The sequence below is a fragment of the Bacillus rossius genome (assembly GCF_032445375.1).
Source record: "Bacillus rossius redtenbacheri isolate Brsri chromosome 4 unlocalized genomic scaffold, Brsri_v3 Brsri_v3_scf4_2, whole genome shotgun sequence".
Taxonomy (NCBI): domain Eukaryota; kingdom Metazoa; phylum Arthropoda; class Insecta; order Phasmatodea; family Bacillidae; genus Bacillus; species Bacillus rossius.
The window spans coordinates 46,601,162-46,625,773 of record NW_026962011.1 but is presented as its reverse complement, the minus strand read 5'-3'; the positions used below and the strand labels follow the sequence as shown (position 1 = coordinate 46,625,773).

Sequence of the window (24,612 nt, the reverse complement as noted above, 5' to 3'; positions counted from 1 at the left end):
AAGTAAGGTTACTGTCAGGAGCGTATAATAACTTCTGTGTCTAGGGCAAAGCAAACTTTGAAGGGGAAAAAGGATGTTTGGGCAAAAAAAATTGACATAAGAAAAAAAATCACTAATGGTGACTCGACTTTCCGATAAAAAAAACTAGGGGAATTTAATTAAATATTATTGTAATCAGTCGAAAGTCATAATATGGCAGATGGATGCCGTATGTCAAGTCGTTACAATTCTATTATTATTCCTCTATTCTCGGCATCCATGCACGATGCAACCTTTCCTATCCTCTTTAGTCTCAATGACAAAAAAAAAATTAATGATACGGAATATTTCAAAGAAATAGCATACGACACAAACTTCCACATTTGTAACAAGAGATCTTACACATATACTTTTTTTTAAGTTATTCGTAATTGTAGAATAGTATCAAAATGTTGCGTTGCAAAAGTAAACTGCAAGCATCTCATGTCGAAACAACACTAAAGTTATTGAATCCGCAATTGTGGTGCTGTAGGAAAGTGTTAGGGGCGAATGCAACCAGCAAAGCTTCTGTGTAGCGCAAGGATGTATACTGAGAACGAGTGCTGGGCGTATACGTACGTACATTAATATTGGCGAAGTTTTCTCACATACTCAGAGCAGTGGACGAGGGTAGTGAAGTTGGAATAGCAGCATAACTTAAGTAACTGTTTAACTTAATGTATATATATATAACGACTACCTAATCTGCATTATTTCACTTCAACAAACACCTTCACAAATCTATGTGCACAATACAAAACTTAAATACTTTTTAAAGAGTATTATTTTTTAATGCTACAACTATACTTCCAAGATTAAACGTTTTACGTTAAGAGGCCCACCTATTCAGAGGTGTGTACCTGTGTTAGTGAGGTGGGATGATAAGTTCGACGCTCGCTGGTGCTTCTAGCGTGGACTAGTCTTTAAAAGCAAGGCTGTGAACTGCTTAGTTCTCTCGTCGTGCAGACGACAACTGTGATATTTGAGCGATAACACAAACATTATATGGAGGGGAAATGAAGACAAAGGTGTAATGCAAGTTCCTTGAGTGCTTTCAAGAATCTGTGCCGGATGTTTCATGCCTAAAAATTATTCTGAAAACAAGTGTTTCAGCCATTTGTACTCATAAAAATAATATTTACAAAAAAAATTTGGAAACCAAGCATCCTATCTGCCCTCAGAGTATCGTTAAATGCTTGTCATTAACAGACCCTACTCGGATATTTTGAGCAGTTTATAAAAAGCCTGTATTTTTTTCTAAAGCTCTGCACACTGTTTGTGTGCCAAACGGGGCCCTTAAAAAGAGTTCTTGTTTTTCTTTGGTTTATTAATGTTATGAAGGCATGTAGGATAATTTGCTTTAAGCTGAAAATTAAAAAAGGTAATAAAGGTGCAATGTTTTACTACTGTACCAATTGGCTCGGCAGCTCGAAAAGAAGTGATAAGTTCAAAGGTTTCGAATAGACGGAGAAATTGAAATTAAAGCTTATTATCTCGTCATCAGCAAGGTCATTAAAGACGACGGATTATTCTGAAATCAAGCGTTTCAGCCATTTTTACAGTTTCCTGAGTGGAGCAGCTACGAATTGTATTGCGAGAGAGAAAACAGGAGAACTCCGAGAAAATCCACGCCGTCTCATGGCGACGTCAGCTACGTTTTCCAATGACGAAATATCCAGGTTTGAACCCGCCGGGAAGCGAATTCGTATCATCCTGGGTTTAAGGCATTGACAACATTAATTTAGTTAAAATTAAATGTAGACATGAGTGCAAAGTGCATGAGTTGATGCCATGGGATTGCTAAACCTTACCTTTCATCTGAAATAATCAATAGCAAGTGGCTGCGGCGACAATCTTGTAAAAACTCCAGGGTTTCGGAATCTGTGACTTGGCTCTGCAAACACACACAACCTAGCTGTATCACATTAGACACTAGTTTTATCTGTTAGCATGTTGCTAATGCTGCGCACATCACTCAGAATTTCTTTCTTCAGCACTGGTCTGAACAAAGCTCTGAACTTCACTGGTGAAATACATTGGCAATAACATCTAAAATATATTTAAAAAATAATTTATAAAAGAAAAATAACAGGTTTATAAAGTATAATAAATGTGCCTTTCTTTCTGAAACTTTACAAATCACTCAGTAAAAGATACCACTGAAATATAAAATGTTAAAAAATAATATAAATTACTATATTTAAAATATTTTACACTATGTTTACCGCTGAAAATATTCAAAACTACATTTTTTTTTGCCTTTTGTCTTACAGTTTTTTTTTTTTTTTTTAACCTTTCTGACCCGAATTGAGCTTTAAAAATGGACTAGTGTTTACCAACCCTTATTTCTCCCAACGTTTGTCTATCAATTTAAAATTTAAATCTTTTGAACAGGGAAAGCAGGTCATATTTTAAATTATTAGGACATAGACTGAAATATGCATAATTATGGGGTGAAATATTTATACTTTAAAAATCTTTTTATCGATATAATTTAATGTGTGGAACGTGACAATTAAGTTTTCTGGTTAAATTATAATTTGGTAAAATGAACAATCCAACATGCTCATAAATATTCTGTTAGTAAGATATTAACTATTTATTGATTAAAAAAATTAACGAATAATAATTGAAAAAAGTAAAGCTACGTTAATGGAATATTCAGTGAGACTGTTTTGTCTTAATAAAACAATTTTAAAAAAGGTTTGTTGTACAAACCAAACAGTGCCAGCCAAATAACAGAAAACCTTGTTATCACAACAAAAGATATATTTTAATGTGCCCCAAGAAAATTATTTGGCTTGCCTAGAAAATAAGCGGATTTGTTGTTAAACACATTTTTTTCTCAAACAAAACATTACAAGTAGAATTGTGGCAACGGTGGTTGAGTGGTCATGCCACTTGCCTCTTAACTAGGCGACTCGGGCTTGAGTGCCGGCGGGGTAAATTCTTAGAATTTTGGGCAAGTAGGAGACGTGGCGGACGTTGCCTTGAGCCAGTGTGTTTTTCCCAAGTACTCCCGTTTACCTTACACATTCATTCCCTCAAAGAGCCATCTACACCTCGTCATCCCATCGTCGCTAACTACTCCTGTTAAGTCTTTATTCATTCCACTTCATTCATTTGAGATTTTCTCAAATGGATGCATATTTTTTTTTTTCAGCAATATTCAGACAAACGTAACTTCATAAAATTCCTAGAAAATTGTTTTAGTGGCTAAATATATACCTCTTCACATGTTTTTTCTATTATTTATATGCGAATTTCCCTTCGTAAGAAGCGTGTTTCCCAATTCAATCCTGGAACTTGGTGGTCAACAGCTGCTTATAAACTGAATGTATTGAGAGTAGCATTCCTTTGGTTTGTTATTTTTATAATTTATGATTTTGGTAATAGTAAGAGACATGAAAAATTCGCGGGTTCATTTCTTGTTATGCTAAAATTCAAATAATTATACCTTAGTGCTGCTTCTGCCATTGGTCCACTGTTAATCTGGAGGACTGAGGGCCAATTAGAGACCCTCACTCATTGAAGTGTCGAATCACAGGCCACCCAGTCGAGACGACTTACAAGTCAGCAGCCAATGAACAGTTGGCATTTGCCCGAGTGTGTAGAGGATATTGGAGTCTATCCTGGAGGTCATTGAACCAGCGAATTTTTCCGGTCTCCAGTAATAGTGTAGGGGTGAAACTATAGGCGCTGAAACATCGAGCCAAACCGCGCGTCATCGATTGCTTATTCTATTTAGCTTTATCACTCGCAAGAGCGACAACCCGCGGTAGCGAATGGATCAGCGGACCTGATCTCCGCTTTGTCACGTTCTGGGCAACGTTACTGTTTGTCTGCACATTTGATGCCTGCCATAATACTTTATTACTCGTAGGAGAGCAATTTTGGCTGTGTGCGAACATCTACCATCCAAGCGATAAACTGAAAACTGTCCCAACATCAATTCTATTTGACTGATAACTATTGGAAACTTTCAATTTAAATCACTATAAATCCTCTAAATAATACTAGGACAAAATTGTATTACCTTAGTCCATTCATACATCGAGTCACAATGTACACGCTTTTACGAGGAATGGAACCCAATAAATTCGTTTATCTGACCAGTTAATATAATGTTAAATTGTCCGACAGAAATCACTTAATAGTTTTACCCTCGTAATGAGAATCTTTTACATGTTCGTACATTCATCATTCCGTCATTTGCTACCAAATTGCAGTCTGCTTTGGAATAAAATTTAAATGTATTAGTTTCTAGTTTTTCTAATATAAAAATGGATTTATTGAATACTTACAATAATGTTATTCAAGTTTTTTTATTAATCAGGCCTCGCAAGAATAGATTATTTCCTGAGTCATCCTCAAACCAATTAAAAAACTATTTGTAGTTTGAAGATTGGCAGATTAGTGATCCCAACACGAAAACTTAATGTACTTAGAGTATTTTATTTTATGTAATACCGATCTGTGTGCGTGTTCTGCTGCCAAGGTTAAATAAGGTCAGTTGGTTACTTGCATCAAAACCAAACTGAACAAATATCTCAAAGCTACACCTTCGATATTATAATTACAAAATATGAGAGTAGTGCATGGTGGTCATCTGTCACGGAGATACACCATTTTTGAATACATAGGCCCATCCTACTTCAAGACACATGGTATTTTTTTCTTAAAACACCCCCTACCCCCAATCCCAAATTAGTTTCAGAGGGATGATCTTTATTTAAAAATTAGAGGGGATGCTATGTGCAAACCATGACACAATTTTAAACAAATTTTGTTTAATTATAAATACGTATAGTTATGTACATAAATAACTGATGTAATCGCACTTCGCTTTGGAATTCTGCCGGTAGTACAATCTCGCACTGTTCATTAGGCCATATACACGTCATGGGTACAGCAACTGTTATACCTCGAACCAAAAAAAAACTGAAACTTATTTTGAAAATCAACTTATAAAAAAAAATTATTACTAAGATAAACGGGAAGAAATGTGAACTTAACAGGCTAACTTTTTTTAAGGTGCTTCAAATTTGCATTTTTTTTATCCAATAGCTCTCATGTTGGGTGTGATGTTAAAGATGATTATAGTAAGTCTGGAATGTAATTCAAAAGTAAATGAGACCCAAAAAATAGAATCGCCGTTGACGGGTGACGAAGGAAGCATTAAACAAATGCAACAGCTATTGCCATGGAGATTATCGGGACAATGTGTTATCGTTAAAAATCTTTAAACAAAATCAAATTAAAAACGAACTAAGACGAATTTCGAAAACACCTCTTCGAGGTGCAAGTGTACCTCGCTGGAGAATCCACGCACCAAATTTCACACCTCTAGGCCTCACCATCTGCACGCTAGCAGAGCTGCAGACAGATAGACAAACACTCCCTTTTATTAATAAAATATACATATAGGATGTCCCAGAACTCAACGTCAAGCGGTGAAAAATTGATAAGTTAATTATTTACAGTTGTAATAAAAAAACAAAATTAATAAGTTCTAGTTTATGAGTTATGTGATTTTTTTTCAAAAGTTTTAAAATCCCATACCTTGCATAAAAATAATTAGATACTGTGACTACGTATGTTTGTAACGTAATTATGAACAACGCGTCGACTGAGAACAATTCAAAATCAAATTTAAAAAATTATTCTTTTTTAAAAAAGAAATAATTCCTTGCGCGACTTATATCGCAAAGGTTTGTAATCAGGTAACAATGACTATTCATACTAGAAACAGAATGTACAAAAATAACTTAGCAAGTTATTTAAAAAAAAAGGAATCATTTAAGAGCTCTCTCTTTCCTTAGGAGTATTTTCAGTAGCAATTTTTGGTTGTTTTAACGAGAAGGGCTTAAGATGGCCGACTACTATTCAACGTCGTATTCCGGGAATCGGAAGTATTTCCATCACCCTGCTCTCTGAGAGACTGGCGAAAGAGAGGGGGATAAAAAAAAAGCTATCGGGACATGTCAGACGCACGAACCTACTCTTTCCCCCCACCATCTTCCTCCTTCGCCCCCTCTTCGACTTCGAAACAGTCCATCACAAGGAAGACCCCCCCTGGGTTAGCGGCCCCCCCCCCCCCTCATCCCAACACATCCTGTCTCTACCGCGCGTCGCGTCCATCCGTGCTGAAGACTCCTCCTCCTTGGACGAGCGAGGCTCCGACAACCCCCCGGCTCTTGACGGGGGCGTATCGCAGAAGACGAGTCCGTTTGATGCCCGTCGCCCGTCGAGAACAGACGCCCGTCTTCTCTTCCATCCCCGGAGGAGATGGAGGAGTTAACTGTGGAGTTGCCTCGACAACATGCAGCTCCAAGGCACAAAAATATTTTCCTTTTCGGTTGACGAGCGTAGAGTTTCGGAAAAGGGGGGAGAGAGAGAGAGAGAGAGAGAGAGAGAGAGAAGAAATTCGTGGAGGAAAAACACGTATTCATTTGGTCTCGGGCTGAATGCCGGACGCATCAACTGTTTTGCGTTTGCTTCTTTCAGTTTTTGACGGGGCCGCGGAAAACCACCATACTGGAAAACTACCATTATGGAAGAATTCCCCCTGGCCTCCTAGAAGCAGGGTGAAAAGTACCATGATGTAAAACTTCCATAAGTTAAAAAGGACGAGGAGAAATTCTGCCAACGTTTCTTATACAGTCTATGGAATGAGTACAATGGCTTTGCTCTCAGAGTAGTATATAAAATACGTTGGTAGGTAGCGCTGTCAACCCCAGCAGTTTCCGAAGTTAAATTAAAAGACTACAGATAATTACTTCTGACTTGTGACTTACTGTAGTTAAAGTCATAAATAAACTCAACATTCGCGCATGAGAAGAAATAAAAATTTCCAAAAAAATTTTTTTAAAGGGTGCAGAATTAATTGTATTCTTATAACCACTGTGTGTAAACAATTGTGGTAGAATTCCCCTGGTACTTTTCCTTATGGTAGTTTTCCATTATGACACTTTTCATACTGTTAATGGAACAGTGCCAGAGGGAATTCTACTATAATTATTAAAATATGTTTCAGATTTCACGTCAAAGCCCAAATGTATCTGAATAGCCAATTTGTTCGAAAGCCACTAGGTAAATTGTACACGGTTTTTTTTTCATTCGATCATCTTAGTTAAAAATTCACAAACATGGTGAGTTTTGAAATTTTAATAAATGCATAAAAAATGACGCTTGGCATAAACAAGTATAAAATGTCGAACTTATCGGATTAAAAAAAGAGAGCTTATAATCACTTGTTTTTATCAACTTGGTGATAGTTTGAACACGCTAATGTTGCTAACTGAGCAAGAAGACTTAGCACTACAATTTTATCTGGAAATTTCCCTTCAAGGAGAGGGAAGCAAATTATAATGATAATAAAAATCACAGAGTAGCTAAATTCTTCAACTTCTATTTTTTGAGAGCTCTTATTATTAATTAGACAATACCCGGATATTTTGCCGGTAGAATTTTCCGTGTAGTTAGTACTTGTTTTCCTCTTCCCAAACGCTCAATCTGACTGGTTTATTCCAAAGTCGGCTGAGAACTGCGGAAGCTGTTCTGAGTAGGCGAGCCCGCACAGATCGTCCCAAGTTCGACGACGAACTCGCGGAGGTTTTGCGGCGATGGCACGCGGGATTCCTCAGACCCATTCTCCGTCGGCATTCGGGAGGATCTGGTGAGGGAAGCGGGTATGGAGGGGGAGCGGGTTAATAGTTTATCCGCCATCATCTCCCTTTCGCACCGGGGGCTATTATCGGGAGTCCCCGAGTGTTGATATTCCCGAGGATCGCGCGAAGTGCCGGAGTCCTCCAGCGGCAGACAAAGGACCCGAACACAGCTGCGTTGCTCCCCTCTCTCCCTCCCCCAACGAACCCCCCCCCCCCGACCACCCCCCCCCCCCGCCGCACACCCCCCTCGCACTGTCATCCCTCTTGTTCGCCAACCAGTCTCACCCCAGTGTCCTTGTGGAACCTCTCGACACCACTCTGGAAAACCGCGCGCAGATTACCCACCACAATGGGCCTTCCCACTTCCGCTGGAATTCTTCCAGCACCCCGCCCCCAAACTCTTTGCTCCTCCCCTTCCCCCCCCCCAGTTCCCCCTGCAATCTTGTATGAATGCTTGCCGGAACAACACCGGAAGATGGATGATCAAAGAAGGAGGATGATCTGGGTTCGGCGGACCTCCTCGAGGGGGAAGTTTTTCTCAAAAGCGGAAGCAAATTCTTTCTTTTGTGTGTGGAGCTTCCAACATCTCGCGCGATTCGACGTGTTGGTGTTGTGCGGCTCCGACGACACACGCGCAAACACGCAAACACACAAACACACAGAGCCAAAGTTCCACAAAATAAAAAAAATAAAAGACTCGATCTGAGGTATTATTCCCAGGTTTTTTTGTAAAGTTTCCACATCTTGGATCGCGGAGAGAAGAGCTTTTATTTTCTATAAATATGTATGGTCATTTTGTCATTCAGATAACACAAATTATTTCTGAAGTTTGTGCGTGGATCGGACAGACGTGTATACTTGTGCCATGGCCATACTCTCTCGCTCCGTCTGAAGTTTCGCAACATGGGAGACGCCAGCGACAAACAGAGAAGGAGCAAACCTCATCGTCGTTTCTGGGAATTGGCCGTGAACATGTACATACGACTGTTCTCGAACAAGAAATAAAAGCCTTAGTCTAAATGGAAAAAAGGGGGGTGGATTGGATGGAAATGTTGTTGGAGGCAGCAGTAAAATGACCTGGGTGCTTACATAAAGTTTATTGTTTCTACTTACGGTTTGTCGTTGCCTACCGATTACCGTTAGTTCTCTACAGTTTCGTTTTCTAAGTTTTTCTGTGACGTCAATCTCGATATATAGAAACGTTACAAACTACAATGTCGTAACAAGACGGTATGAAGCTATCGTAAGCCCCACACGATTCCCATTTCCTTGGCAGTTTTCATGCTTATTTTCTGCTTGCCCACCTCTTCTCCCGCATAGATCACAATTTAGCATTCTTCCAAGAGGGTATGGCTATGGGTTTAAAAGTTTTCATGCCCAAAGTCTTACCTAAAACAGCACTGTAACTGTTTTTCTGGTATACCCACGAGCCAAATCTGACATGATAGCGGACCCGCGTGTGATATCATAAAATCGTATATATTCTCTTTCATTAATATCAGGGGACGAACCAAATGTATTGATGTGCAAAATTAAACTTATTTTAACTTACTCTTGGGATTGGGTGACCTAATATTTTTTTTTTAACTGAAATATTTAGCTTTAGCAACAACACAAACAATATGCTTGCTCCCTCCAAATACATTTTAAAAATATTTGGAATGTATTGTTGTGGCGTGTTCACACTGGTTCGAAGTTGTTCTTGTGATTTAACTAACGTACCACTCATTCACGTCACGAGTAATGTCTGCAGCGTGTATCTATTTCCCTCGCGTGATAATTTTTGACGTGACAACGTCTAATAAATCGATGAACGCCGGCTGCACGCACGAAAATGTGTCCCGTAACGCACATTGTCCCGTAACGATGTGTCCCATTACGCTCATTGTACGCTTACTCCGCATCTATCTCTCTTCCACTCGATTGGAACAACCATTTATTTGACTTTTTCGAGGCACATTAAACTTGAAACACTCCCATTCGTTTCCTACTTTTCCTATCATCGTCCTATCCTTAACAGAATAACACAGATTGGAAGAAGTTAAATAGCAAACATGTATAAAAGTTATAATTAATATAATATCGTCGTTAAAGTAGTAAACATATTTGAATTAATGAGCACAAATAAAAGTAAATTTATCAATTAAATTGTAGATTTCATTTCACTCCTTCTTTGTATCCATACAAAATAGTGATAATTCAATTTTATTCATAAAAGTATGCAATCATTTCATCAATGTTTCGTTATGACGTCACGTTAAACTATCGTCCGTAAACTAACTTTACAGACAACCAATTTTTTTTGTTACGCGATAGTTTTATGGGCCTAGTTGCCCCTCGGTTCACGCACGTAAAAGTTAGGCATGTTTCGATTGGGGTATGGGGCCACCCCACCGTCCCCGCTCCCTCACCCACGCTTTGCGAGTTTCATCAGGAAGTGCGTCCGGCCAGGCAGCGTTCCTTATTACCTTTCGTTCCTGAAGTTAACTCCCTGGGGCAAAGTTTCTTTCGGGGTTTGCTTCCGGCGTGCACGCGGCCTTTCGGGAAATCATGGCCCCGAAAGTTTATGCGATTCGCTTCAAACGAACGTTTCGAATGAGGACAGGAAAAACACCGCAGAAACAATTTTTCTCTATTCTTGAAACCGGGGGAAAAGTACACTTGCGATGTGTTATAACGCATGGAAAGCCAAACTAGTTTTAAACTAAAAAAAAAAACTTTTTTATGATGTGAATATTCGCAGGATAGTTTCAAGGCCGACTGGTCCAGAATCTGCTTGTTCGCTCTACTTACTACCTCATGCTCACAGGCTACGAGGACTCAAGGATTTATTTTACACTTATCATTTTTGGGAATATTATCACACACATATGAATGATGATGACGGACGCTTATAACTAGCCTACATTATTTCTAATAATGCTGACGGAATACGCAAAAATGACATTTCTGATTCTCTATCCTCTATGTTTAAATCTGCATGAAGCAATATTTCTGTTTATTTTGCCAAAATTAAACCTATGCTAACCGCAAACCTAAACATTTATACCATCCAAGCCTCTTAAATATTATGCGTGGTTTTCTAAAACACAAATTTACAGAACACGCAACCAAGGGAATAATGAATGGATGTGTGTATGTGTCTGTGTGTGTGTGTGTGTGACTGAATGAATTAAATCATATTCAGAGTTTTAATTATATTTCAATGTTTTTTATTTAAAACCAAACTTAATATTTTTAGGTAAGTATTTATTTAAATTATAATGTTATGTATATAAAACTATATTTTATTTGTTTTGGGTTTTTGTGTGGCTATTTTAAATATTTATATATATTTAATACATTATTTTGTATGTTTTATGTTAGTACAAAACTTAGATTTAAATTGGGAGTTGATTTATCAGTAATTGCTGTAATTTGTAATTGGTTAGTATGTAATTTTATGTTTGATTCCTAGATATAAATTATTATACGTGTTTTATTTGTCATGATTAGGTGTAAGAGAAAGCGTACACGTCTTAACTGCGTAAAACTGTAGTAGAAAAATGAAGAAAAAAAATACTCAAAATGTAAACTAGGTATATTTAAAACTATAATGTCATCTTTCATTCCTCAGCCATGCACTTCCAAAAGAAAATTCATCTGTCAAATAACAAAAATTACATTTCGAAAGTAAAATATCACTTTATATATGTAAATATTTACAATGGCATTTTTAATGAGTGTAAAGAAAATCATTATCACATATTTAATAAATAATCATCGTTGTAGTTAATTCAAGGTTGGGTCTCACATACAATTTTGATTTATTTTTTATTTTCTCCTCACTACTATTTAAGAGCTATTTCTGAATATTTAACACTATAGTTATCTCGCATTAGTTTGCTCTGACACAAATAACTTAAATCATTTTTTTTTTCGATATAATTGCGGCAAAACGTTGCTCAAGTGTGCCTAATTTATATAATTTGTGCGACCTTCTATAACTTTTATAATATAATCGGTGTAGAGGGTTATTATAAGGTATTGGGAGCTTATTATAATACAGTAAATATCTGTTGAAAATATTTGCGACAGAACAGCAAATGCAAGAGAGGTATAGAGATAACTTTACAGAAATATTGCATTAACTAAGAGTACGTAATAACGTGAAAGTGAAAAAAAATCAACATAACGTGTCAGATCCCACTTTAAAATCAGACACAACTACATAAATAATGTAATCTAGCTATTACTTGCACAACAACTAATAACTCCGCTGTTGAAAGTTTTAAGAGAAAGTAATGTTCAAATGTTTCAGTTTATTGGATAAACAGGTATTTAACGTTATCGCTGAATTGTTACAAGGTTAGTTGGAATGCATCACTACTCCAGGAGAAGCATGATAGTTTTTTTAGTTACCAGGACAGGAATGTTTCAGTTGCATTCCTCTCCTGGCACATAGCTCGCCGGTTATTTAACAAGGCGGAGCAGAATGTGACCCAGTTATTGCTTCATCGGATTGCTACCAGCGTCGCTTTTCTTTTGTTTCTTTCGGTGGTAATGTGGGGTAATGTGGCTGAATTCAAACACGTACGTGCAATTCAACTATGAATATTTTCCTGTGTATGTGTGGATACATTTACAAAGGCATTTATCAGTGACTGTTAAAAAAAATTGAGATTTTTTAAAAGCATAGTTACATATCTGTACTTCACATTCAAACGAGCCTAATTATAATTTCACGAATTTGGTTTTGTTGCAGATTATGACTTAAAAGTTTGATTTGTTGTCTAACCATAACATTTAACGAAGTAAAAAGATCCTAATTCCCAGATTTAGTTGAGCCAGACAAACGTTAGGTCCCATTACAATGTAAACGCACCTGTGGTCTTTCGGGGAAAAAAAGTCCTCATTTGGAAGAGATTAATCCTAAGTCCCTTCGTACCGGCCACACCCTCATTAAGGTTAATGTAAAACACATGTTCATTTAAAGAGCAGTATTTTTTGTACTCTTCTTTGAAGATTTCCTAATTGTGACTTAGGCCGATTTATTTCTGAAATACATATGTTTACATAGATTCATAACAGATTTTTGCGCTGTAAAGATGGCAATTATGGCGATAAAGCATGCCGCAAGCTTATCAAAAAATCGTGCAATCATTAAAATATCGAGTAAAGAAATTTCAAACAAGGAAGAAAATCATTTTTTTTGACGTGACAACGTCTAATAAATCGATGACCGCCGGCTGCACGCACTAAAAAGTGTCCCGTTAAACACATTGTTCCGTTACGCTGTGTCCCGTTACGCACATTGTTCCGTTACGCTGTGTCCCGTTACGCTCATTGTACGCTTGCGCCGCATCTATCTCTCTTCCACTCGATTGGCCTATGCGTCCGAGGAGAAGAAAGACAGCGGCAGCACACAACTTACATCTACACGTGAACTGTTTCGTCGATTTTTTGTAAAGTGAAGTGAAAAGTTAATGTGGTTTTCATTGCTTATTACAACAACAATTTCGGCAATAAAGGTCAATTATTCTTGCATTTTAAAAATCTGATTACTAGTATAATTTCAAGTATTTTTTCTTATATTATTTTTAAAAAAGTAGCATTTGTCGGCGAGTGCAGTAATAATAGCTATGTAAGATATTTGATTATAGTTTATTTATATGAAAACTGGTTCATAATAATATTTAAACGAAAAGTTAATGTGGTTTTCATTGCTTATTAAAACAACAATTTCGGCAATAAAGGTTAATTATTCTTGCATTTTAAAAATATGATTACTAGTATAATTTCAAGTATTTTTTCTTATATTATTTTTAAAAAAGTAGCATCTGTCGGCGAGTGCAGTAATAATAGTTATGTAAGATATTTGATTATAGTTTATTTATATGAAAACTGGTTCATAATAATATTTAAACGAAAAGTTAATGTGGTTTTCATTGCTTATTACAACAACAATTTTGGCAATAAAGGTTAATTATTCTTACATTTTAAAAATATGATTATTAGTATAATTTCATGTATTTATTCTTTTATTATTAAAATAAAAATGATTCAATTTTATTCATAAAAGTATGCAATCATTTCATCAATGTTTTGTTATGACGTTGTCACGTTAAACTATCGTTGGTAAACCGACTTTACAGACAACCAATTTTTTTTCCACAGAAATGTTTAATCTGTACTAGGCTTCAGTTAAATTCGGTTTCTTTCTATTTTTAGATATTGCTAACATGTATCCTAAGACAAACACTTCAGATTATATTTCTGGCACTGAAGAACCAGGGATCAATAGGACTTTCGTGGTTACATTGTGGTTTCAGTTAGCGTGTTTTACGTCTTATTGGCAATGCATCCTATCCAAAAGAAGATGGCACTTCGTAAATGGCTGACGTGATTACATTTAGTATTTTACGTAAAATGGAACAATACTCTTGATTAATTTTATATTTCTGTTGCCATTCTAAGTTTCTGAAATTAGTTTTTTAAGGTTGCCATTCATTTTTTTAAGAACTCTTTCGAATTTCATGGAATCATAAAAATTATTTTGGAATAAATATGTTGTTGGACCAATAATTTTTTTTATTTAGTGTTTTTATAATTCCTAAATTATGAATTATTTCAGTGACGATTTCTCTACAAAAAAACATGAATAATGATTGTTGTAGGGCTGTTTTTGTTTATTCCATCTATGTACTCTTGCCACTTCGCAACCGAAGCAATATTATGTGGTAGCACTCCAACGAAATTGAGTTTTGAAATGAACTCGTGGTTATAACTCCAGTCTAAATGGGAATGCATAACGGAATACTCCCCGTTTCACCTGGGGTAACATCAATTTATGAAAGCGACGTGGATTTAGCGCACTGGAGTTGGTGTATTTTTTTTTTTATTCGACCCTCTTCCGTTGATGGACTCTCCATATCGCCGGTTGGAAATGGAAAAAAAGGGTTGGGGGGGGGGAGATGTGTGTGTGTGTGTGTTTGGTTGGTAGTGGAGAGAGGGAGGGGTTTTGGGGATGCGCTGGAGAGGAATTTGTGTTCCTGTCCGCGCTGGCTTTGTGCGGCTCGGGCGATGGCTCGCGAGGATCAAGGATGACTGAGCAGGCCTCGCCGCCAGGGGCAGCACCGGCGGCGGACGGAGAAGGAAAACAGATCCGCCGGATCGTCCGATGCGCGTCGCTACCCCGCGACCCCGCGCGCGCGGAGGATGAATCCGCGCCTCGGTGCAATAAACAGCGGGTTTACTCCCGGTTCTGAGTGGGCGGAACCTTTTTTTTTTCTCGTTTATAAACATCCTCCTCGAACTTAATCTGATGATGGTCCATGTCAGTCAATCTTAACACTAGAGACCTGAAAAAATTCGCGGGTTTATTTCGTGTCATGCTAAAAATCAAATAATTATACCTTAGTGCTGCTTCTGCCGGTCCACTGTTAATCTGGAGGACTGAGGGCCAATTAGAGGCCCTCACTCATTGAAGTGTCGAATCACAGGCCACCCAGTCGAGACGACTCACAAGTCAGCAGCCAATGAACAGTTGGTTGGCATTTGCCCGAGTGTGTAGAGGATATTGGAGTCTATCCTGGAGGTCATTGAACACGCGAATTTTTCCGGTCTCTACTTATCACGTAACTATCCGTAATACCTGTGTTGGGGGGGGGGGGGGGGGTTACTGTTTCGTTGTTTTTCAGATTGGTTGGTTTCGTAGTTCGGAAACATCGAAAGTTCAAATGACTATACTCTGTCCCACGCTTAGACTGCAGTTCTGGCGCCCACTTTTTTTTTCAGTTTGATATTCAATCCGGTTTCTTAACATTAAAATTCTTATTTTGTAAACTAATAATATAATAAGTTTTTAGTGCGTCTTTAATTTATATATATTTTTTAATTTTTTAAACCCAATAAAACAGTGTCTTGCTGATAATATTGTTAAAGGTTTTTACAGTCTGAAACACCAACTATTACTTTATAGGAGAGACTATTTGTAGCGTTCGGCCACTATTAATAAAAAGGCATTCCATTAATAATGTCCCGTGGTCAATCAATGCCAAAATTTTAAATATTCAATGATTTAAAAAAATTATTACCAGAAAAGTTGAGATAAAGATATCGAATTTTGGTTACGTTTCCTTAGAACTAAACATGGAATTTTATTGATTAAATACAACAAGATAATATATTTCCGAAAATTCTCATTCATAATATTGTTTTCAAGTACATTTAAAAAAAAAAAACTTTTAAAATATTTTTAATTACATTATAAAGGAGTCTCTAAAACATGTGTTATATCTGGCAACAGAGCACACCGGAACAAGGACAGTAATAAAAGAATATATCATGCATTGGAAAGAGAGAAAATGCCCGCTAAAATGCACGCAACAAACTTAGGATGAGACACACTTTAGCTGTTTTCACGAACAATATTTTTTTTTTCTTTAGTGGATGCTGTCGTCGAGATAGTATTGAATCACCTGAATGTGATTTGGTCTTTCAGTTGCTGTTGGAAATGTTGGTTAGTGTTTGGCCGCAAAAGGGCGCGTGTCATGACAACCGCAATCCCAGTCGACAGCGACATTAAATAAATCCACAGTGTTTGCGCGTATCCAAAGATAATTTAATTTAAATTCAAGTTATCGAACAAATTTTTAACTTCGCTATGACATCAGGGTTCGTAAGAGAAGATGAGGGATGACTAAATGAGAACAGAAGCATTGAAGGAACGAATGAGTTGTGGAAACGGGCGCGCCCGGAGAAAACTTACCGGGCTCACGGCAACGTTTATTTATTTTTTCCTACTTTTCCTCTTACCTCAGAAAAATACAAACTTCTCGAAATATGCGTTGTTTTCTGGCTTAAAATGGTTTCCTAGATTTTTCCCTCTTCTTCAGAGCGCAGAATATACGTTATTATTAGAGACCTGAAAAATTCGCGGGTTCATTTCGTGTTATGCTAAAATTCAAATAATTAAACCTTAGTTCTGTTTTTGCCGTTGGTCCACTGTTAATCTGGAGAACTGAGGGCCAATTAGAGACCCTCACTCATTGAAGTGTCGAATCACAGGCCACCCAGTCTAGACGACTCACAAGTCAGCAGCCAATGAACAGTTGGCATTTTCCCGAGTGTGTAGAGGATATTGGAGTCTATCCTGGAGGCCATTGAACCCGCGAATTTTTCCGGTCTCTAGTTATTATTGTCCCTTTTGTCTGGGCAATAGTTGAGATACGATGTTTTTTTTACATTCTAAGCCGACGATTTACGTTTTATTGCCTCGCGTGTACTTTTTTTTCCTACCTAGTCTTTGACTTGTGTAATTGCGAGGGTTATTCAGACGTTTGGAAATTCGACATGACTGTCCCTCTCGACGGCCGAAACCCGATTATCGCGGGAGGCGAGTCAACGAGGACGAAGAGATATTTCCAGAGCGATTAGTTCCCTTTAGGCTGGGCCCGGCCAGGGGGAGGGGGGAAGGGGGTGTGTGGAGGCTCGGAACTCGCTCGACGGGAAGTCATCGATGGGGCTATGGGCGAGACACCCACCTCCTCCCACCCACCTCCACTCTAACCCTCGCTCTGGCTCGTTCAAATATAGCTGGAGCGTCGGTGTGAGGCTGCAGGGCTTGCGGGCGCTGAAGCTGACCTCCGACCCCTCCCACTCACACACTCACACACACTCACACACACACGCAGCACCGAGGGCTGACGTCACAGTCTCTTCCGCTGGCGAGGCCCGCCGACGAAACCTCATTGCAAACCATGGAATGTTACACCATTGCAAACCATGGAATATTTTATTCAGGAAGTTAGAACATATATCAGATTCCGGTAAATTAAAGAAAATTGTTTATGCAAATTATAAAAGTAGGACTTGCAAAAATTTGCGTTATTAACTCACAACACACAATAGTAGAGACCGGAAAAATTCGCGGGTTCAATGACCTCCAGGATGGACTCCAATATCCTCTACACACTCGGGCAAATGCCAACTGTTCATTGGCTGTTGACTTGTGAGTCGTCTCGACTGGGTGGCCTTTGATTCGACACTTCAATGAGTGAGGGTCTCTAATAATTGGCCCTCAGTCCTCCAGATTAACAGTGGACCAATGGCAGAAGCAGCACCAAGGTGTAATTATTTTAATTTTAGCATAACACGAAAATGAACCCGCGAATTTTTCCGGTCTCTGGACATCAGTGAATCAAGTGACACCTTGCCGACAGAAAATGAAGTTCGCAACTCACTTTTTTCCGAATGCTGTGCCTCCGTAAAAGTGTATGTCTCATTCCAGGCATAGGCGTGCGCAGGACTTCAGTATTGGTGGTGCCAGATTACACAACCAGATTACACAACAGCCCTGTCATTCACGGACCCCGGATATGAAAGCGCAAAATGGTGCTATTTAAGGTGCTTCCGAACAAAAACATCAAATACACAGATGTAAAAATGTTAACATTTTTTATGACAAATTATGGCTTTGAACGTTATAATCACCAGGAAAACTACTAAACTATTTACAGTTTTAAGCTTTGTTGAGCCATAAAGTAAATTGCACAAATTGTTTGCACGGAATTCATGCTGGTGGCTTTGAAAAACCGTACTTACATGTTTTCTGAAGACGCAAAATAAATGCTAGAAAAAACATTCTCAAATGTTAAGTTTTAAAATCAACAAATCAAGGGAGTTTTTGTTACATACCTTAAATATGTAAAATATTAAAATAATAAAAATACACAAATAAGAGTGGGCAAAAGTTTTAACTTTTGGAATACAACAAAAATGTTTTGTCGGCGAATGCATATAAGTCATCGAGTAAGCCTATCTTTTAACCAACTAAACTCTCTCTCTCTTTTTAAAAATAAACCCTGGCGGACGGCGGCTATTATTCCGTGCGCCTGCCGAGTGGAGTGAACAGTGTACACCGAGCGCGCATTCTATGTAATTCGAGGAGAACTAGGAGAAGTATTTACATTTCAGAAGTTTCGTAGCCGCGGCCCGCGTGTACAACACAAGTAATTGCAACTGGCTTGTTTCCGTGTGTATAGTTGGTTTGATTGATAATTGATATACTGATAGTGTTATGAGCACATATCTGTAACTCGACACTATTGGAAAACATTTTTTTTTTTGGAAATAATACGGATTTTTGTAAGTATGTATTATTTCTGCTTGTAAAAAACAAAATAACGTTAACCCTAATGGTGGTGCCAATGCACCTGTGGCACCCACCGTGCGCGCGTTTATGATTCCAGGCCATTATTTTATAATTATGTTCCACGCGGTTAAACTTGCCGACTTTTTTGAGTGGCTGAACTTCCACAAAAATAAAAAAATATATATACATCGCATACATTTTGCACAATTAACTTGGCAAAGTTTTCGTTTTTACGTTTTTCTGCAGTATGGATAACGAGAATGAAATGGAATATAAAACTGGAACTTTTAAGGTTTAAAATCAATTTTACTGGCTGTAATTTTATATGGTTCGATTTCTTTCGGAAAAAATTGTTATTTTACCTACCCTTTTAAAATCATCAGAATTTTTATGACTTTAAAAAGTTATAAAAAAATTTAATAAATTATTCGGGAGTAATTTTAAACCAAGCCATGAAGTGGCCACCAGCATTGCCTTTAACACAAATTTTTTTTCAGTTATTTAATTTATTTGGTTCTCTTTATCCATTCTGCACAATATTGTTAAAAACTCATCATTTCCAGCGAATTATGCTAAAAGTATTCCATGTATGTATCACATGATGGGCAATATTTTAATAAAATTCCTTGTCTAAAATCAGGTACAATCCCGGGGTTTATTATTTTTTAAATCGTTCTAACTTTTATCAAGCCGTTTCATTATATTATAGTTAGAGACCTGCAAAATTCGCGGGTTTAATTCGTGTTATGCTAAAATTCAATTAATTATACCTTAGTCCTGCTTCTGCCATTGGTCCAGTCCTGGAGGACTGAGGGCCAGTTAGAGAACCTCACTCACTGAAGTGTCGAGTCACAGGTCACCCAGTCGAAACGACTAACTAGTCAGCGGCCAATGAACAGTTGGCATTTGCCCGAGTGTGTAGAGGATATTGGAGTCTATCCTGGAGGTCATTGAACCCGCGAATTTTTCCGGTCTCTAATTATAGTTTAACATTTAGCTCTGCAAATCGAATGATATTAAGGTCTATATAGTTGCTCCGGCAGAGAATTCTAGCGGCGGGTTGCAAAACTACATGTGGTTTGCGTCCAGAAATGTAGTTGAAAACACAATTTGCGTATATTTATTACGCTCGGCATTTTCTTAAAGAATTATACGTTAAATTTCGTCTCCGAGGCCCAAGTTTCGTATTATAAGTGTATTCGCAATATGAATTTGCTCGTTACCGAGGTTATATGTTACACATCACTGGCGAGTATTTAAAGATTCTTACTATCCTGTGAACCAGATTATATAACTTTGAACTTTACAGTTTTATAGAAAGTTTAAAAACTGGTAAGGCTTTTGAAAAATAAATACGCTTTCCTAATAATGGAATTTGGAGCCGCTTAGTCCTTAATTAACCAACTGTGAACATGTATCCTTTTTAGGAATGGAATATCATCATGTAACGCATTTGACTGCACACGCGAAACGCCTGTAGCTCCTGCTACTAACTTTCCCGACAGGGTAAGAATCATTTGCACGAGGCTTCATATAAACTAAACAAACAGTCAATGCTCTATCACTAGAGACCGGAAAAATTCGCGGATTCATTTCGTGATAGGCTGAAATTCAAACATGTGTACAATTCTGCTGGTTCTGCTATTGGCTCGCAGTTTAAATGGAGCTCTCTGGTCCAATGAAAGACTATCGACCAAAGAAGCGTCGAATCACAAGCTACCCAGTGGAGACGCCTCACAATTTAGTACCCAATGAACACGCGTGTTTACTTGAGAAATGCAGAGGATAATAGAGGCTATCCTAGAGGTCATTGAATCCGCGAATTTTTCTGGTCCCTATCTATCACTCTTGCAGTTCATTGTCAAGCTAAATCAAAATAAAGAAGCGGCTATGTTGTATCGCGCGTTTAAAGCTTTAATTGCTCAAAACAGAGTCGAAAATCGCTGAAGACTAATGTTTGATCTGTGATTTAATTTAAGATGACGCTTGTTACGAATTTAAAAAAAGTTTTATACCAAACATAGGTTTATTTTATTATTCAATTGATTGTATTGAAATTCCTGTAGCCACGATAGTGAAATCTTTTATATTACAAAAGAGTTTTTATTTTATTTTCGAAATTTTTACAAATATAAATTTATTTTCATAAATAAATTTAAAGTAGCAATAATTGTTATATTCATAAATGCTAATTTTTTTTACAATGTGAGCCTTTAAATAATCTGATATTTATGTCAGTAATTTTTTCCAGAGAAGATTACATTAAGTTAGTTTCAATAGTTTTATCAGTGCGCGGCACCGGTGCATGGAATAGATTATTCTAAGCTGCAGCTGATGCCGCCAGCTGCGACCGGAGCTAACGAGATCCGCCTCTGATCCGAAGACGACGAGCGAGGGAGCACTGGTCCTCCGAGACTGCCGGGGTCAGTGTCTGCGCCACTCCGCGAGGGGGGAAGGGAGGGGGAAAGTGGCGTGCAGAGTGGCGCAGTTTCCAGGCAAGTGGGGACCGGAGCCCGCGCGCGCCCGGAGAAACCCCCTTTGTGAAGGGACGTGTGTTCCCGCGCGTAGGACGTGGGCGGTTAAGGTGGGCGGTTGAAAGCGATGCGCCTCCGATTGTGCGCCAGGCCTTGTGATTGACGAGCAGTTGCCCCCTCCCCCTCGCAGGCCTTGAACCGAGTGTGCCTGCACTTTGACGTGCCTCCAGGGGTTCCGAGGAAACAGGATCAACTCCTCTGTCCGGAGCTGCTGTGATTGGTTCCAGCTGACGAATTGTGTGTTTGTGTGTGTGTGTGTGTGGGGGGGGGGGGGGCGGCTTTCCTTGAACCTCCCTTTGGCCGGGGCTTCAAACCGTTTGACCGTTTGTATTTCAGTTTGCAGTATCTAAGCCAGTTTGCCGGAACATCGCCTGGGTATACTGACTCATCGTGCAGCTGACAGCGATAGCTCACGCTGAGGGAGCGAGATTCGTGAAATGTATTAGGCTATTCTCACGTGTGAGAAGGTTGGGATGGTGATGCGTTAAATGGATCATTAGTAAGCATACTCCTGAAGTTATTTTTTAACATTTCAGTTAAACACTAGCATTATATTTTTTGCAGTTATAACACCCATTTGTATGTTTTGCATGTTTTTCTCGAAAAAAAATTTTTAAATGCTCTTATTCTGTTTACATTACCAGCATTAAAAAAAAATTATTTGTAAATGTGTACATAAATACACATTACAGAATATTTGTGTGAGTATAATTAGGATAAAAGTTTCTTCATTTTTGTGTTTCAACTAAAGAAAAAAATTAAATACACGAATTGCTTTTTGTCCTAATGCGAAGGATTTAGGACCCAGGCGGAATCAATCACACTGTTAGAAATATCAGTAAATTTACGAACGTTTCAAAGAATAATTATTTTCAAATAAAGGAATAGTGCTTCGTAATTTCAAATAACAGAATATTTTTAGAAACTACGCAGTATTTTGATTTCCAAGCTTTAACTTTAGTTCTAAACAAAAATAGACAGGTGGTAAATAAGAGTGATTTTTATCAAACTTTTGAAAAGTTTCTTATTATATAGATAATATTATTTTGGAGTCATGTTCAAAGAGTGTGTGCCAGGTAATTGAAGGTGAAATTTTTGACGTGACAACATCTAATAACGCCGGCTTCACGCACGAAAAAGTTTCCCGTTACGCACATTGTCCCGTTACGCTGTGTCCCGTTACGCTCATTGTACGCTTGCGCCGCATCTATCTCTCTTCCACTCGATTGGAACAACCATAGATTTGACATTTTCAAAACACATTAAACTTGAAACACTCCCATTCGTTTCCTACTTTTTCTATCATCGTCCTATCCTTAACAGAATAACACAGATTGGAAGAAGTTAAATAGCAAACATGTATAAAAGTTATAGTTAAAATAATCTCTTCGTTAAAGTAATAAACATATTTGAATTAATAAGTGCAAATAAAAGTAAATTTATCAATTAAACTGTAGATTTCATACCACTCCTTCTTAGTATCCATACAAAATAGTGATAATTCAATAAAAATTATTCAAATTTATTCATAAAAGTATGCGATCATTTCATCAATGTTTTGTTATGACGTTGTCACGTTAAACTATCGTCCGTAAACCGACTTTACAGACAACCAATTATTTTTTTTTTTTTGGAAAGTGCGCCGGTGGCTGAAGCCACGCCTAATGCGCCGGGGACGGCCTCCAGTGACAGGGGGAATGGACGCGGGTGCTTGCAGACGACCTGCCTCACGGAGCTGCCGGACGTGGCGCCCCCCCTCGGCCTGCTGCGGGGAGAGAACGGATCCGTGCGCTGCAACGGCCGGCCCGCGCAGTGCCAGCAGCACCCGGACACCGCCAGCTCCTGCAGCAGCAAGGAGGACAGCTCCGCCGAGAAAGGTACCTCAGTACTCACTGCATATCTTCCTTTACTGCAGTTGTCAAGGCGAACCCACTGCGTCGACAAAGGTCTCTCTCTAAATAACCTGTTAAAACTGCAGTGGCCAAGGACAGCTGCATCGAGAAAGGTATCTCTCTAAATAACCTGTTAAAACTGCATTGGCCAAGGACAGCTGCACCGAGAAAGGTATCTCTCTAAATAACCTGTTTAACTGCAGTGCGCCAAGGACATCTGCACCGAGTAAGGTATCTCTCTAAATAATTTGTTAAACTGCAGTGTCCAAGGACAGCTGCGCCGATATCAGGGCATGTCTCTCTGTTCACATTTCCGTACTGCAGCGCCAAGGAAGTCGCTGCCGAAAAAGGAATCGCTCTGTGCATCTTCCTGTGCTGCAGCAGCAAGCAAGGCAGCTCCGCCGACAAAGTTATCTCAGTACTCACTGTAAATATCTTCCTCTACTGCAGTGTCAAGGAGAACCGCTTCATTCACAGAGGTGTCTTTCAGTAACTTTCTAAATGCTAAATGATAGTTGTTCATGCTAATGAATTGAACCAAGGATTATAATTGTTTGAAACAATCATTATCTTAACAAGTGATTTTTTGGTACATTTCGGAAATTTTTCCAGAATTTCTAACTTAATATATACATATTTCCAAGATGGCCCATAAAATGGCGAACACTCTGGAAACATTAATTACTGCATTCTAGCGGGTAAAAATTAAACTAACATTGTGGTAGCGCGCTCTAGCAGACGAAAGCAATATGTCGGATCCAAGATGGTGGCCTCCAGCAGACGAAAACAAGATGGCGGACGTGACGTCATACTGTCTTACGTGGTTGGCATTAGTAGTTGGAGGTCAGTCTGTCGGTTATCTCTATGGAGAAAGTATCCATCGCCATTTTCTTTGCTCTCACAGGGTTTCGAACCGATGATTCCATGATGTAAAAATTTTTTTTGCCTTAATTTTTTAATGTATTGAAATAATTTTTTATATATTGTAAAAGAATTCGAAATTTTTAAAATAATGACTTATTATGATCAAGATGGCGGGAAATGTTCGAAATTGCGATATATTTTAATTATATTTTTTTAATTAATAGTTTTATTAATTTTAAAAATTTTTATCGATTTCCTAGCATAAAAAATAAAAGTTGTTAATTTGGCGGGCATAACGAAAATTCCAATAGTTACGAAAATTCCAATAGTTACGTAAAAATTCAAAATGGTGGCCGTGACATCTTAGTGATCGTAGTAAAGACCTTGGAGGCTTCGTGTGGTTTGCTTGTGTGAAATTAAAGCCGTCTGAAAACTTTTTTTTTGTAAGGCAAAAGTCTTTTGCGATTTTTTGATTTCTGAATTTTTTAATTTTATCCGGG

General features: G+C 38.2%; 1 protein-coding gene across 1 annotated transcript in view; it reads left to right on the top strand.

Moving 5' to 3' along the window:
• The window catches only part of LOC134541847 (dipeptidase 1-like), a 182,326-nt gene that overhangs the window by 29,911 nt on the left and 127,803 nt on the right, over positions 1-24,612 (top strand). Inside the window, exon 3 of the mRNA XM_063385544.1 lies at positions 23,074-23,233. Within this exon, the coding sequence (XP_063241614.1) occupies positions 23,074-23,233 (160 nt within the window). The remainder of the gene's footprint in view (positions 1-23,073; positions 23,234-24,612) is intronic.